The sequence below is a fragment of the Nematostella vectensis genome, chromosome 4 (assembly GCF_932526225.1).
Source record: "Nematostella vectensis chromosome 4, jaNemVect1.1, whole genome shotgun sequence".
Taxonomy (NCBI): Eukaryota; Metazoa; Cnidaria; class Anthozoa; order Actiniaria; family Edwardsiidae; genus Nematostella; species Nematostella vectensis.
Window position 1 is genome coordinate 15,622,338 of NC_064037.1, and position 17,069 is coordinate 15,639,406.

At 39.8% G+C, this 17,069-nt stretch overlaps 1 protein-coding gene across 2 annotated transcripts; it reads left to right on the forward strand.

Moving 5' to 3' along the window:
* The first annotated feature begins 285 nt into the window (after window positions 1-285).
* Window positions 286-16,748, forward strand: LOC5516092 (PHD finger protein 12). 2 transcript variants are annotated; one of them, XM_048726466.1, is made up of 16 exons: window positions 286-675; window positions 782-963; window positions 2,869-2,944; window positions 3,290-3,527; window positions 6,168-6,228; window positions 7,778-7,831; window positions 8,193-8,325; window positions 8,695-8,804; window positions 9,731-9,794; window positions 10,122-10,256; window positions 11,296-12,280; window positions 12,553-12,629; window positions 12,846-12,927; window positions 13,563-13,655; window positions 14,643-14,725; window positions 15,036-16,748. In XM_048726466.1, the coding sequence occupies exons 1-16, from the start codon at window positions 634-636 to the stop codon at window positions 15,474-15,476; spliced, it is 2,856 nt and encodes a 951-aa protein (XP_048582423.1). In that variant the 5' UTR covers window positions 286-633; the 3' UTR covers window positions 15,477-16,748. The 2 variants fall into 2 exon arrangements, with proteins under 2 accessions (XP_048582423.1, XP_048582422.1); XM_048726465.1 differs by having other exon boundaries at window positions 287-675; window positions 12,547-12,629.
* The last annotated feature ends 321 nt before the right edge of the window (window positions 16,749-17,069 follow it).

Here is a 17,069-nt window from a genome sequence, read left to right on the forward strand (position 1 = left end):
CTTAAAAAGAATGTAATTCCTACAATGTTACATGTTCTTTGCTTACCGGCTAACATTTTGTTCAAGTATCTTAAAAAATTAAGTTAAAAGCTCTCTGCAAACTGTCCTATCTGTTAGGTATAATTTGTTGTAAATGTGAGAGCAAATGTACAAATATTTGGAGATATTCTATACATGGCCATTGATGAAAATAAAAAATCTTTGTACATACGATGTTCAGCAATGGTTTTGAACAGCGGTGAAACGCACCAGAATATGATTTGCGCATGTCAAGTACGAACTCTGCGCCTGCGCATACGATTACATCTAATTCTCCATCTGTGTTTTCGAAGGTTTTGCCTTAGCGTACGTTGTTGTTTAAAATAGTGTTTTAGTGTATACTTTGACATTTTTAAAATTCCACCAGGTCAGTTGCCTTTGTAGAGGATCCAGCTAGTAGTGTGCAAAGTTTGTCGTTGTTTCGTCCATTGCTAGTGACATAAACAGCCTCCATGTTTGACTTTAGCTGAAGGCGGGTAAATCTGCGGACAACCATGTAGTATGAAAGATACTCTGAATTTGGCGCAAAATTAAGCTGGTCTTTTGGTATATTTACCTGAAAATCTATTGGAGACTGTTGGAATTCATATCACCATGGACTACGACCACTTGGATCCCGAGGGGAGCTTGATGGATGTAAGCGAACGTAGTATTTGTCTATTTCAGCATCAAAGTACGAGTTTATTTTGACAACCCTGAAAATGTGTTTCTTTATATCTCCTTTTCGTTTATTTCTTTTTAGCAAATACAAGCATTGATACAACCACCATCCTCGGAAATCCCTGTAAAGAAGGCGAAGAAAACGGACAAAGAAGCTCGCAAAGTCGGACGTAGCGTTAACCACGACAATTGTGATAGTTGTGGGGAAGGAGGCGATTTGTTGTGTTGTGATCAGTGCCCGTGCGCCTTTCATCTCAGCTGCTGGTGAGTAAAGCTGTCCTCTCAACCCGCTCTTATATCTCCATGCTCTCCGGGTACTTGTGTTGTTTCTAGTCTCAAAACTACGTCGTAAATTGTTTGCAATGCTGCGCGCGTTTGTACGAGAATGGTATGTCGATCGCTGGTGGATGGCCCATAGTTCATTGCAAGACTGTTGAAAATCTCTTGAGTGCTTCTTCCTAAAATATAAAATTTCGTTTCCTTTGTTGTGTCCTTCGATTGATTCGCGTTCTAAGTTTAGCCGTGCTATTTCTAGTTTTGATTTCAATTGTTTAACGCCTCTTCTACAGTGATCATTTCCTCTTCTCTGACGAATTACCCGTCCCCCTCATGAATGCAAACAAATGTTCTTTGTGAAGAAGAGACTATCGGTAGATATGACCTTAATTTTCTTTACGTCTCATGTTTTTTCTAAAAAAAATAATAAGATTTTTGATGTGTTTTGTTTAAATGCCCTTGTAGATAGAAATGAATAATTAGTCTGAGCAAGTTTTTGTTTTTTACTTGAGAAAACTCTGGTGTTATTGGTTTAATCTTGCTATCGTGCAAGATGGTCAATGCCTTGACCCTGTTATATCTTTATTTTCACTTGATTTGAATGTAGCATATGCTTTCAAAACGTTTTTAATTCTTCACGAGTCATAAAAATCTAGTTTATAAAAAATTCTAAAAACATACCCTATGCATGTTGAAACTCCCACATTTTGCTTTGTATTGAAAAACATTAATAGAGCATTAGTGATTGATTTAGTGATGATTTTATTTATATGAATAAGTTATTTTAACTTACAGAAAGGTAGAACCGTGGAACCTGAATTTTACGATATGCCTCCAGAGAAATAAAATGTATTGTAAAATGGAGGTATCATTGCAAACAGGTCCTCCATTTCACAATATCAAGGAAAATCCATTGAAAATATTGTTGTAGCGAGAACGTGTTAATTTTCAACATTTATGCAAATTAATAATATGATAACTGTACTCTGTGTAATACTGTACAGGTACTCTCTTAAAGACTGTAAATCTCCATCTAATAAGATCTGTCAAGTAAAAAAAAATTAACTGTACTGTACGTGTGTGGTGTCTTGAGTTTTCTCTCTTTGTTGATTAACAGAATAAGTAATATCATTGAAACGAGGTCAAAATTACACTTTGGAGAACAGATTTGTATCGTAAAATTGAGAATATCGTTGTATCCAATATCGTAAGATCAAGGTAATTTCTTATACATTTTACTGTATTTCCACTGGTAAATAGGAATGTCATAGTAAAATCGAGGTTATCGTTAAATCCAGTGTCGTAATATCCAGGTCCCACTGTATAGTGCTTTTCTAGATCTATTTTACTGAAGTGTTCATAGAAGCATTTGTCCCACCTTTTAAAGTTCAGTATTAGCTATTAAAGTGAGATAAATGCAAGTAGAAAATAACAAAGTATTCAAGACTTTTAAACAAAAGTATTTTTAAATGGATTACAGGCTATTCCACAAGGACAACTAAACTTTGACTTTACTGAGGGTTTCAGAACTTCCACACTCAACAAAGTCAATAAAATGCATACACAAAAAATGTCTACATTATCTTTCTAAGCCACGATTACAAGCACACACTTTTCCCGGATACTTAACAGTAAAGAACTCTGTTTAGTACAAAATAAATGCTAAATTGCTTCCTTGATCAACACATGTCTGCAGAACAAATTCAAAGTGCCAAATTGTTGAACTGTTTGAATGCTTTCAATTACTTACATTCATAATCTACATAAACAATGACAAAGAAGTGCCTGGTTGCCTATAAGGAATGTGCTTGTATTAATTTTTTATAATAATGTCATAGTTTGGCTTTATTATATCACATAAAATTTTATGATTGATATTATGTTCATCTTCAGTGACCCTCCTCTGGAAGAAGATGATATCCCTGATGGAGAGTGGCTCTGCATTGAATGTCGCAATAAACAGAAGCAGGTGAAAGATTAGTTTGATTTCATCCTTAAGAGTTTTTTTTTTTTTTTTGCTAGCTGCAAGCATCGAAATGAAAAGTTTTGTGGCCCAACTGAATTTCTATTGTTATATCAAGATTTCCACTTGATAAGGGTCCATCATATAAAGTATTCACTGTCTTTCTACATAATTTACTGAAAAGATAGATGTTTTGTGCACAGTAATTTTCACCCGCTGTCAGCTTTTTGCCTTTTCAAGCTTTGTTTTAATGTTTGAAAAAGTTTTTTTTTTTAATTTTGAGGTGATTTTATTTTCCCCATGTTCATTTTATTGAAGGTGAAAAAACTCTAAATAAAAACATTGTTCCAGGACCAAAAAAATGGAAAAGAAGTGCCTGAAAAAGGCGGAGAGGAAAAAGAAAATGAAAAAGAAAAGGAAAATGAAAAGCGGACTGAAAAAGCCAAAGAGAAAGATGTCCAAGTGACTAAGCAAAATGAAAGTATAAACCCGGACTCACCATTCTCTACTTTGGTCAAAATGAGCACTGGAAAGAACCCGTCAACATTCCAGCTGCCACCAGAGCTCAAGTGTACCACGGTATTTCCTGGTAAGTCCGGTTCCAGAGCTCAAGTGTACCACGGTATTTCCTGGTAAGTCCGGTTCCAGGGCTCAAGTGTACCACAGTATTTCCTGGTAAGTCCGGTTCCAGGGCTCAAGTGTACCACAGTATTTCCTGGTAAGTCTGGTTCCAGGGCTCAATTGTACCACAGTATTTCCTGGTAAGTCCGGTTCCAGAGCTCAAGTGTACCACGGTATTTCCTGGTAAGTCCGGTTCCAGGGCTCAAGTGTACCACAGTATTTCCTGGTAAGTCAGGTTCCAGGGTTCAAGTGTACCACGGTATTTCCTGGTAAGTCCGGATCCAGGGCTCAAGTGTACCACTGTATTTCCTGGTAAGTCCGGTTCCAGGGCTCAAGTGTACCACAGTATTTCCTGGTAAGTCCGGTTCCAGGGCTCAAGTGTACCACAGTATTTCCTGGTAAGTCCGGTTGCAGGGCTCAAGTGTACCACAGTATTTCCTGGTAAGTCCGGTTGCAGGGCTCAAGTGTACCACGGTATTTCCTGGTAAGTCCGGTTCCAGAGCTCAAGTGTACCACGGTATTTCCTGGTAAGTCCGGTTCCAGGGCTCAAGTGTACCACAGTATTTCCTGGTAAGTCTGGTTCCAGGGCTCAAGTGTACCACAGTATTTCCTGGTAAGTCCGGTTCCAGGGCTCAAGTGTACCACAGTATTTCCTGGTAAGTCCGGTTCCAGAGCTCAAGTGTACCACAATATTTTCTGGTAAGTCCGGTTCCAGGGTTCAAGTGTACCACAGTATTTCCTGGTAAGTCCGGTTCCAGGGTTCAAGTGTACCCCAGTATTTCCTTGTAAGTCCGGTTCCAGGGTTCAAGTGTACCCCAGTATTTCCTTGTAAGTCCGGTTCCAGGGCTCAAATGTACCACAGTATTTCCTGGTATGTCCGGTTCCAGAGCTCAAGTGTACCACAGTATTTCCTTGTAAGTCCGGTTCCAGGGTTCAAGTGTACCACGGTATTTCCTGGTAATTCCGTTTCCAGGGCTCAAGTGTACCACGGTATTTCCTGGTAAGTCAGGTTCCAGGGTTCAAGTGTACCACAGTATTTCCTTGTAAGTCCGGTTCCAGGGCTCAAATGTACCACAGTATTTCCTGGTAAGTCCGGTTCTAGAGCTCAAGTGTACCACAGTATTTCCTGGTAAGTCCGGTTCCAGAGCTCAAGTGTACCACAGTATTTCCTGGTAAGCCCGGTTCCAGGGCTCAAGTGTACCACAGTATTTCCTGGTAAGTCCGGTTGCAGGGCTCAAGTGTACCACAGTATTTCCTGGTAAGTCCGGTTCCAGAGCTCAAGTGTACCACAGTATTTCCTGGTAAGTCCGGTTCCAGAGTTCAAGTGTACCACAGTATTTCCTGGTAAGTCCAGTTGCAGGGCTCAAGTGTACCACGGTATTACCTGGTAAGTCCGGTTCCAGGGTTCAAGTGTACCACAGTATTTCCTGGTAAGTCTGGTTCCAGGGCTCAAGTGTACCACGGTATTTCCTTGTAAGTCCGGTTCCAGGGCTCAAGTGTACCACAGTATTTCCTGGTAAGTCTGGTACCAGTGCTCAAGTGTACCACGGTATTTCCTGGTAAGTCCGGTTCCAGGGCTCAAGTGTACCACGGTATTTCCTGGTAAGTCCGGTTCCAGAGCTCAAGTGTACCACGGTATTTCCTGGGAAGTCCGGTTCCAGGGTTCAAGTGTACCACAGTATTTCCTGGTAAGTCCGGTTCCAGGGTTCAAGTGTACCACAGTATTTCCTTGTAAGTCCGGTTCCAGGGCTCAAATGTACCACAGTATTTCCTGGTAAGTCCGATTCCAGAGCTCAAGTGTACCACAGTATTTCCTGGTAAGTCCGGTTCCAGGGTTCAAGTGTACCACGGTATTCCCTGGTAAGTCCGGTTCCAGGGCTCAAGTGTACCACGGTATTTCCTGGTAAGTCCGGTTCCAGGGTTCAAGTGTACCACAGTATTTCCTTGTAAGTCCGGTTCCAGGGCTCAAATGTACCACAGTATTTCCTGGTAAGTCCGGTTCCAGAGCTCAAGTGTACCACAGTATTTCCTGGTAAGTCCGTTTCCAGAGCTCAAGTGTACCACAGTATTTCCTGGTAAGTCCGGTTCCAGGGTTCAATGTACCACAGTATTTCCCGGTAAGTCTGGTTCCAGAGCTCAAGTGTACCACAGTATTTCCTGGTAAGTCATGTTCCAGGGCTCAAATGTACAACAATAATTTCCTGGTACGTCAGGTTCCAGTGTTTTGTGTTTCCAAATACTGTAAGTTGTCATTGGTTTACCCCCTTCAATGAAGTAAGAAATTCATTACATATTTAGCAGTAAATGCTTGCTTTAGTCATTTAGGCACACATTCACATATTTGAGTCCTCAGAGGGTACACAAATCATATGTGGGTGCTTATTTATAACTCAGTGCTTATATTAGCTTCTATCTCATGTTTAAACCATGCCTGTAGTTATCTCTGCCTGTTTTGGTGTGTAAACCCTTATCAGGTATCACCCCTTCTACCTCCCCATCCACCTCTCCCTTGTTATGCTGTAGTAGGTCATTTCCTGCATGGAATGAATGAGACATTTATTCGTGTATATGTTTGCTATTAACAAGTCCATGATCTCTTCCTCTTCAGGTGACAGGAAAAGAAAAGGAAGCACTGAAGACAAAGGGTCTTCCTCAAAGAGTTCCAAATTGTAAGTGGACAAGCAAGATTAAGATATAGTATTTCTTTGTCTAGTAGTACTAATGTCTAGGTTGGAATCAAATTGATTAAGGATACCGTAGACCCAAGCAGTAATTACCCCTAATGTCCCAGCAAAATCGCTCACGCTCGCGTCGGATTAAAGCAAATGCCAACAAACTATATATCAAGTTAAAGCTTAATGATTGTACTTTCCTCCTAAGATAATCATTTATTATACGCGCTTAATTTTGAGTGCTTTTGCCTGGTCCAAAGTGCGAAATTGAACAATTTTAAACATGCAAATTATTTATACACACCAAAAGTGCGTAACCTCCCGGGTCTTTCGTCATGTACTAAACTGACAAACCGTGTCTACATTTGACGTCACACAGCCTTGTTGATTAATAATCAAGGGTCAAAGTTAGGTGTGGAATATTTGTGCCTGGTTACAACGCACTAATTAAGTCAGTAGCAAAAAAAGTGTACCTTTAATTCACATATTTAGATGTGAATTAAAGATAGTGAGATGGGGTGGAATTTGATTGCGAGATATCTGGGATTGAAGTTGTGTAAACATTAGAAGCAGCGTGACAGTAATGACAGACGAAGAGCAAATAGAGCCGCGTAAGGCAACCAATCACATTGCACGCTCTACACGCAGCGGGAAAACTCTAAGGCGCTCAAATGTCATAGCGCTAGTCGTGCAAATAAAGGAAGATGCCTAGACCGAAGCGAGCTTGCACCAAAGAAAAGAAGAGCGCGGAAAAATTACAAAGACCGTGAATGGAGACAACTCTACGTCTTGGGCTTTCTTCCTCGCTTAGCCTTCTTCGAAGTAAGCCAAGGATTCTTACTTAATCTTGGCGTAGTTTACAACTATGCAAAATTTAGAGTAAATGCTTATAAAGTTGATATAAATACGAATAAATATAGGATAAAACGTCAAAATGATATGACACGCTTGTATACTAATTTGAGGGAAAAGCCGGGGGGATGTTGATCGCGGGACTTTGAGCTTATTAAACAGGATTATGGGACGCTTTCGAGAATATTGACGCTTTCGAGAGTAACGCTACACTTGTTCGTATTCAGTTTTTCTTGAATATCTGGTGGAGTATTTAAGATTTTGGTGGTATTTTTTTGCTATTTCTTTGTGCCTATTGTCATCAAATGACATAATGAAATATAGCGTTTTTGGGTTGAAGATGGAGAGACAGAAGTAAGGCATGTCATTGTTGTCATGTCAGTAACATTTTTTTAATATTTTCATTGGAACCCTGTTTTGTGAACACTTGTAGTGATAAAAGATTACATATTCAATTATTACATCTTCCATACATTTTCTATAAATCATAACATTCTTAATAAAGACAGCTTGTTTTTGATTAACAACAAATGACTGTGGAAACTCTCGCTCATGTCCCCACATTCTCTTCATTTCCCACATGCTACCATTGTGCTATGTCGTATTGGAAAATTTGTTTTATATCTCCAAGGTAATTGTCCTCTGTTATTCCAGTAAACTTTGATTCTCATGTGCTGACTGATGTGTTTTTCAGGGCTGGGGAGGAAGATGGTTTTCCCCCAACTCGACTGTGCTTCACCTGTAGCAGGTACAAATACTTCTACCTCTATCATCACCATTAAATGGCCGCAGTACAGAGGAGGCCAGTGCTACCTACTCATTTAATGCTAATAAATTTAATCAAACAATATTGATGGCTAATTTTGAGCTAAAATGCAAATAATTTTGACTAGGCAATTCATATGAACAATCGATGTATACCATGTTTGATCTGACATGAACATTAAGATCATAAACTGTAAAAAAAGGCCAAGAGCAATGAGGTATACAGAAGTTTACACCTTTTGCTCTTGTCAATTTTATTACTTTTTATGTGTTTAAATATTATCAAAACAATTCTAAAACTACTGTAACTCCTCTGTTTTTTGTTTTTGTTTTTTTTTTTAAAGGACTGAATTGTTTGGCAAGCTGGTTCAGTGTGATTTCTGTCCGCTGGGATTTCATATGGACTGTATCAATCCTCCGCTGACCACACCCCCCTCTGGCATGTGGATGTGTCCAAACCATGCTGAGCATGCAGAGGTAATAAGATACAAAAAATATCAGAATCTCTTGTGGTTTTATAATTTCTTTGTGGCTGAATACTGTGAACCTAACAACAACCAATTGTGTTATGTGAAAAAATAAGTCTGCAGGTCTGAATTGTGTGACTATTTTGTTTTGTTGTTGTTTTGGATATTCAAAACTCTCATGGTTTTTAGAAATAGAAATCAAGCCAAGCTGTTTTTATTGATGGATGGTTTGTGATTCAGAGTTATTAAAGCAGATTTAATTCACCACTGGGATCTCATCCCATGCTAATCGAATCAACATTATTTCCCAGTTTATTTATTACTGCTGCAATTAGTAAAGGGTCATGGTATAACTGGACTTCTGATTGGTATTTTACAGCCAGGATTAAGGGATCCAAGATTTAGCAAGCGATGTCAAGCATACAATGACTTGAAAAACAATGTTTCTCAACACACTGTCAAACTGGATTTCTTGGATAGAGTTAAAAGGTCAGTACAACCCCAAACACTATTGAATTATATGTACCATGTTTGCATTTTCTCATTGGGCAGTTTTTTACAAAAGTACAAATAAGGGCTAACTGTCTTTTTCATAGGGCAAGAATTTGTTACAAAGTATATTTTATGCTTCTGCAAATATTAGGGTAGCAACTGAACTTAGCTCTAGGAAACATTCAAAAGGTATTCTATATGTGATGCATATTATTTTGTTCTTTGTGTACTACACTTGGTCAAGATTGACATGCATGTTTGCATTTTTAGAGCAGCATGGTACTCTATGGTTGATTCCAAAGTCAAAGTCCTGTTTTAAGGCTTACAATCAACAGCTTTTACCACTTATCAGGGCTTCTGGAATTATGCGAAAGCACGTAATTTGGCATTCTCCGCGTAATCCGCAAATTTCTGCGTAATCCCGCGTAATTTGGCTAAAGTTTAAAAGACAAAAAATTTAAGTGCACAGCTGATGTGTTCTTACCTCTATTTCTCGTAAAAAATGACAGATATTCTTGGTAAGAGTGCGATATTTCGAACTGAATTTCGAAAACAAATAAAATGACTAGGCGTTTTTTGCTATGAAAACTCACCTAAGATATTTTGGCGTAAAAAATAAACCTTTTCAAGTTATTTCGTACTTTCCTTCAGTACAAAATATAGTTTGGGCGTAGCAATTGATATTCCGTGCAATTTAGCGCGTAATTCAGTAAAGAATCCCGCACAATTTCGATTTTTAAAGAAATATGTATTGCAAAATCCCATGTAATTGAGCGCATAATGATTGATTTTCCGCGTAATTTAACAAAGAATCCCGTGTAATTTTAAGGTTTTTTCCGCATAATTACGGAAAAAAACTTATACGAGGATATGGCTAAGGATATCTGTATTAATATGTAAATGACTGACATCATTTGTTGTAGACTGAAGAAGCACCCATACTTCCGGAGAAAGCCCTATCTGCCAATAAAAAGACGCTCTTCCTTGGTATGTGATAAAAATTGGAGGCATGATTCACATGGGTCACCTCCCCAACAATTTGCATTGGTGGAAAATAACAAACATGAAATTCTACTATAACTAGGGCAGATACTGTTACAGTTGTTTTAAACCCTGATTATGGCAGCCAAATATTATTTGTATGTTTGTTTGTTTGTTTGTTTATGTATTCATTTACACCTAAAGATTTTGACTTAGCCTTACTTTAACCCCCTCCCTGTTTTTCTACGAACATGATTCTAGAGGGCTGTCCCCTTAGTGTTTAACTGCCGTAACTATGTATGTTTGCCGTAACGTATGTTTTTAACTTGTTAGGTTCCTCAAAGCATCAAGGACCACTATTCAATGCCTCCACTCACTCAACTGCCAGATCACATCAGAAGGATGCAGGAGCCTGTTCCTCTGTACTCCTTACCCTTAGCCACACCCACTAGTGAGGAACAGGAGGAGGTGAGTCCATCTTACTGAGAAATCCTAGGGATCTATTCACGCACCTTTACCCCTTATCCCTAGCCACACCCACTTGTGAGGAACAGGAGGAGGTGAGTCCATCTTACTGAGAAATCCTAGGGATCTATTCATACCCCCATACCCCTACCCTTAGCTACACCCACTAGTGAGGAACAGGAGAAGGTGAGTCCATCTTACTGAGAAATCTCAGGGATCCTCTTATTCATACCCCCATACCCATACCCCTAGCCACACCCAGTTATGAGGAACAGAAGGAGGTGAGTCCATCTTACTAAGAAATCTTAAAGCCGCATTGTCACCAGTTTACTTCCGGTCGATCACGTAACAATCTCCTATGATTTTTAACGAAAAATGCGAAAAATATTTCCAAATATTGAAAGCATTGTGTTTATTGGAAGTTTCTTTGAGGATGTGATTGATGATTAAGAGCGGAAGGCCTGTTTAATATCTCGGATTCTAATAGATTCTTTTGTCTTTTGACGGTTGAGGTTTCCGTCGGACCTCCGGAAGTAAACTAGTGACAATGTGGCTTTAAGGATCTATTCATGCCCCTTTACCCCTTACCCCTAGCCACACCCACTTGTGAGGAACAAAAGGTGGTGTGTCCATCTTACACTAGTGTGGAACAAGAGGAGGTGAGCCCATCTTGATAAGAAATCTCAGGGATCTATTCATGCCCCTTTACCCCTTACCCCTAGCCACACCCAGTAGTGTGTAACAGGAGGAAGTAAGTCAATCTTTCTAAGAAAATCTAGGAATCTATTTGTGCACCCTTACCCCTAGTCACACCCACGTGTGAGGATCAAGATTTGGAGTGTCCATCTTGCTGAGAAATCTTAGGGATCTACTGTATTCAATCTATTTGAGGGGACAATTATTGAAAATGTCTATGTCCTTCCATTATTGTTTGATCATTGTCATTTTTACAGTACATTACTGTGGATGGCTCCTATTTGCGTACTATCCATACAAAGATTGTTAGATTTTTGCATCTTCTTTCTTTTTTTTTCTTCTTCAGTGGCTGAAATGTGTGGTGAATCTCCAGTGCGGCATTGCCAAACACCTTTCTCAAGCTCCAAGCAACAAACTCTTAGTGTCCAGTTGTGCCACAAACCTTTCGGAGACTAGCACGTCAGTGAAGGCAGACACTCCAAGTGTTGCCACCGTAGCTTCTATGGTCAATTCCCTTGCAACAGGCACCATATCCAGGGAAGCTCTGTACAATGGTGTCAAGAGTGACATGGCGACACCTGTACCTTCAACAAGTAGTGTTGCCAATGCTTGCATCAGCAGAGTGGTTACGACGACGATAACAACATCCAGTGGTGGGAAGACAGTGACAAAGCCAGTCACTATACTTTATGCATCGCCGTCCAAGCTGCAAGCGTCAATAAATGGTCCCCTGAACTGTGCGAAGCCAATAGGTAGTACTGCTCTTTCTTCGCAAATCGCTGCCATGGCATCGGCTGGGTCCTTTACGAACTTTAATTCGGTTTCAATCAAGCGTGATCCTGGTGATACTGATACAAAACAAAACCCTACAGATGCTGTAAAATTCCTTAGTGACTTGGGCCACTTAAACAATCTCAAGGCAAAACCACCTGTTATTGGCACTTCGGTTATTCCTGGGACTTCGGTAGCTAGAACACTTTCTCAACAGTCAACATCAACTCTAAGCATGTTGCCTGGGGTGAGCAAAGTTGGTGCCAACACACCGACTAAACTTATTGTCCTTACGAGTAACAACAGTGGGAATATTATTAAGACTATTGGCCTTGCATCCAGCTCAGCTGGTCACATACCAGCAGGTATTGCCCTAGCTGGTACAGCAACTAATGTTGCCAGCTCCGTAAAAGTTACTTCAGCACCATTTACTGCAGGAACACTAACAGTTGGTGCGAATACAAGTCCAGGAAGAGTGCAAGGGGGCGTTTCTACTCCAATAGCTACTGCAAATGCAATAAACAGCATTTGTGCTGCAACCGGAGTGGATGCATTCAATGGTGAGTTTGAAGATTACACTTACTAGAGAAACGACCAGGTTTATTTGTTTTTAGTATTTAAGGATAGTCTTTTTAAAGCAAAACACTGTGTGTTTGGTGTCTTTATCCTCAATGCTTTCGTAATAAAGTCCAGAAAGTTGTGTAAAAAAATGTTCAAAGTGAGACAAATTGCTGAAGATGCTTTCTTAGCGGCTATGGAATCATCGATAAAATGTCCTTAAAAATGAAGTGTTGTTTCTGTACAGTAAGCTACATTTGTGTTTTAGAAACAGAACTGGGAAAACTGGATTCAAGACTTATACAAGTACTAGCCTATCAAAGATTGCAACAACTACTAACACAGACAAAGGTAACACTATCTTATCCCGAATTACGCACCTCTGAATCAGTGGAGAGATCTCCAGGCTCTATTTTAATTTAGAGCATTTTAGAGCATTGTCTTTTCTGTCGTATTGTAGTACCCTTGTGTTAACCATACCAATTCTATGTCATAATATTTGTTGCCAGTTTACTATACAAATCGGCAAAGTTGATCTTCCTAATTTTTGTCTTTCTATTTCTTCAGCCAGTACCTCCAAGCCCTGTTTCTGCTCGTAAAATCACTTTTAACGGCCTAAAGGACGGCCTGGTATTACCACACAATTCAGGTATGCTTAATACAATCTCCTATGCATCATTCATTTTTCTGTGCTTAAATGTGTCTTAAAGTTTGAAGAAAGCCAATAAGCATGCAAACCTCACTGTATTGATTGAAACAAACTAGGAGGATTGCGTCATGTTCTAATGAGCACTAATGAATTTCTTTGCCACGCTTGTGCATTAGTGAAATTAATGCCAATAAGATAGTACGTTTCTCGCATCCTTATTGGCCTACTTCACAAAACTGTCAAGGTGGCCACGGTAGCGCGCGTCGTATCAGATAACACGTTTCTCGCATCCTTATTGGCTTACCCCACAAAACTGTCAAGGTGGCCACGGTAGCGCGCATCGTATCAGATAACACGTTTCTCGCATCCTTATTGGCCTACCCCACAAAACTGTCAAGGTGGCCACGGTAGCTCGCGTCCCATTGTAAATGAAATACTTGAACACCTAGATGGAGTTTGATCATAGTATAAGGATAAGTTTAAATGTGATATTATCCATGATCCATATTCACTGCAAATGCATGCAAATAAATCAAGTCGATTGTTTCATCTTCATCTGCATGCATTAGCGTTAAATACGACTCATGGCCAATACGACGTCTGAACTTAGCTTAACTTTTATACAATTCTTTAAGTTCCGACAGGTCGGTCTATTGCAGTTCTTTGCCCTCTCACTGGGACAGGCCCATCAATGGCGATGGTCCACAAATGTCTCACTATAGGAAAAGGTACTGACATGCACCCATAACTCATTTCTAAAGTATTTGTCATGTAACAAGCGGGAAATGGGGATTGGCAAATGGTAGATCTACGGTCGGAGCTACCATTGGTTCTTATTATATTTCAACCAAATGCAGGAGAAAATGATCAATTATGTGATAATCCATTAAAGACCATCAATGTATGACTTTGGCATCGCTGGAGTTTTTTTTATAACTTTTATGTTTGCGAATAATTAGTAGCCATTAGCTCTTTTCGGGCTTGGAACTGCTATTCGCCATTTGCCGTTTGCACCGACAACGTTTTTTGAGAGTGTTTTTTTTTATCTAGAGCTATTCTATTAGCCATCAGCGTAATCAGAGTGATTAGCACAGCACAAACTAAAATGTCGGGTTTTTGTATTGTGATGTAAACGCAACAGATGATGAATATATGGGGAGAGCTGTAGGGTATGAAAGGATGGGGGAGTAGTATTTAGGTGTGATGAATATATGAATATAAACCATAGGGGTATCAGCACCCCACCCCCCCCTACAACGGCCGAAGGTTCACTTTCGGTTCTCGATAGACGTGCTATTTTTGTAGACAAAACTATAATACATAAGCTAGATCACTCTAGTATGTAGCCATATCTGACAATAAACTTCCCGTGGAGATACTGCAAAGGAATAAAAAAAAATCCTTTTTTGTTCTTTTTGGAGTGGTCAAATTTTCATCAAATATCCCCCCCCCCCCCCCCCCCCCACGAAAAATTTTCGGATTCCACCCCCACCCACCCCCCCCCCCCCCCCCAAGAAAAACCCTGGGTACGGGCCTGGGTAAAGACTTTGGTCGTGTTCAATGCGAACCTAGAGAGGGCAAGTACTAATTGTATGTAGTGATTGCAAACCATATAATTTCACTGCGGTCTCCCGTTAATAATCAAACAACTGCTGATATATCTATTCAAACCATGCTAGCCATGTTAAGTTCGATGCGCACGTTGTGTTTTTCAGGTGTAGATTCAGATGTCTGTCTTCAGGACTACAGCCCGTGTAACTTCGTGTCCGAGAAGCACTGCTGTATTTTCTATGACGAGGTAATTGATCAATAATTATGTTTAAATAGCTACATTTCCCTTCACTCTGTGCTTGCGTCTATTCGCGCCCGAGTCTCTTCTAATAAGCCGAATGAGCAAAGCCGAAAGCGTTAAGCCGATTTGAGCCTCTCGTCGTGCCTTCGCTTTTTTCGTATCGCTTGAACTCCTGAAAAAATCCACATATTAAAATAATCCCAAACTTTTCTAAACTTTAGATGGGAAGAAGTCTTATCCATGCAGTATGATTGTGATTGTATATATTATTGATTTGTAATTAGTAATTATTCCTGTTTTGTTCTGATTTTCATAGTCTTCCAAGCAATACGAACTAATCAATTACAGCGAGCATGGCACTTACGTAGATAACGTTCTCTACTCGTGCGACTTCTCGGACAAGCCTAACCGTCACGTGACCTCCTCCAAGGACCTCAACCCAAATAAGGTCAGCAAATCGAAGCTTCTAGAAACAGCAGACGCCAAAAAAACCAACAAGGTCGTGCGGAGAACTCTGGGTTTCGGCGTCCAGGAGATTAACAAGGCGTGCAATTGTACCACGAGCAGTTCTAACTTGATTGGTAGCAGCGGTGCAGGCTGGGAAGGCACGGCACTATTGCATCATGGGAGCTACATCAAGGTTGGCTGTGTGCAGTTCGTGTTCAGTATTACGAACAATGCGTCCAAGTTACCGCCCATCGCTAAGAACCTCACTATCTCGACCAACACCGTTAGCCACCCTACTCCGGTCAAGTGAACTGTTCTGTGTAATGTTTTAGTGCGACGCAAGCTTCCGTGGCCACCTTGACAGTTTTAGAGCACGGGAAGCGTACTGTTTGATTGCCATGAACTTCACTAGCCAATCAGCGCGGTGGTTCAGTGCGCATCAGAACACGGCAGAACACTCCTTGTTATTGAGTTTGTGTTAACCAAGCATGCTAAATTTCTCTTGTCTGTCTTGGTGGCCACGATAGTTTGACTTTGTCTGAACAACGTTTTTGTCATGAAGATGGTGCATTCTTTTATGATATCGTGTAAACGGTGCTTAATTTCGTGATATCGTGTAGACGATGCATTATTCAATGATATCGTGTAAACGGTGCATAATTTCATGGTATCGTGTGAACGATACATAATTTTATGATAACGTGTAGACGGTGCATTTTTTTTTCATGATATCGTGTAGACGGTGCATTCTTTCTTGATAGCGTGTAAACGGTGCATTCTTTCATGATAGCGTGTAAACGGTGCATAATTTCATGATATCGTGTAGATGGTGCATAATTTCATGGTATCGTGTGAACGGTGCATAATTTCGTGATATCATGTAGACGGTGCATTATTTCATGGTATCGTATAAACGATGCAATATTACATTATATCGTATAAATGGTGCATTATTTTTGTAACATAATAGCTTCGAGGCCTTTTATTCAAACAATTTCTGTGACATAAATGTACATATGTTTTAAAAATTAAGGTTTTTATCACCGCTTGTGAACCTAAGTACATGCTTCGAATGCGTTCTTCTCACCTATTTAATTTCTACACGGTGGTTATTTATTCGTTTTATGGATTTTAACCCCCTCCAGTAGGTTTCAACGATTTGGGTTTGCGTGAGCCAAGGCGGTCCAGCCATTCTTGGACCCAAGCCTTTTCTGCATAAAATGATCGAGGAGGCATTGAACCAAGGATGTTATTGTTTGGTTAGTGACGTCATCCCTTGATTAATGATAGCGTATCAAAGTAGATCTCTAGAAGACAACGGATGCAAACATACCATCCCATTTTATTTGCATTATAAAGTAACCCAGATATCACTATATAAATGGACCACAGCAATATTTGTGTAAAATTTGATATCATGTTTTCACGCCCTGGATTTGACTGACTGGTTCCATAGCGAAATGTCCACATTACCCCACGCTCAACACCTCGGACCCTATATAGGGTTGAGCCTTTAGGTACTCTCCTGTATTTAGCTCGTTGTGCTACGTACAATTTCTCGAATAAAAGACTTGATACGTAAGACATGTTGTGCTTATTGGCTCCTCTACTAAGCATTAGGCGTATACACTGTTGTCCTCAAAGTACACTTATCTTGTCAGCAAAACCTTTTGTTAGTTTTTTCATGATATATTGGAAAGCACACAATGTATATAAAAACTCGAAATAATTATTTTTTATCATTTTATTTTTTATTTTTATTAGATAATTTATTTACCAAATGCAATCGAAAATATCGCTTTTATCTTTTTTATTCGGTAAAACAGCAGGTGAAAATGGATGCTTTTTCACACTTTGTTAGGATAACAAAATAGCGGCTGACAGATGATGTTTAAACCTCCGC

Bases quoted from the DNA above. Each gene is read 5' to 3' on its own strand.
- LOC5516092 (XM_048726465.1), top strand. From the start codon at position 634: ATGGACTACGACCACTTGGATCCCGAGGGGAGCTTGATGGAT. The intron at 3,528-6,167 runs GTAAGTCCGGTT...CTTCCTCTTCAG, and splicing joins GTGTACCACGGTATTTCCTG to GTGACAGGAAAAGAAAAGGA. The intron at 8,805-9,730 runs GTCAGTACAACC...CATTTGTTGTAG, and splicing joins TTCTTGGATAGAGTTAAAAG to ACTGAAGAAGCACCCATACT.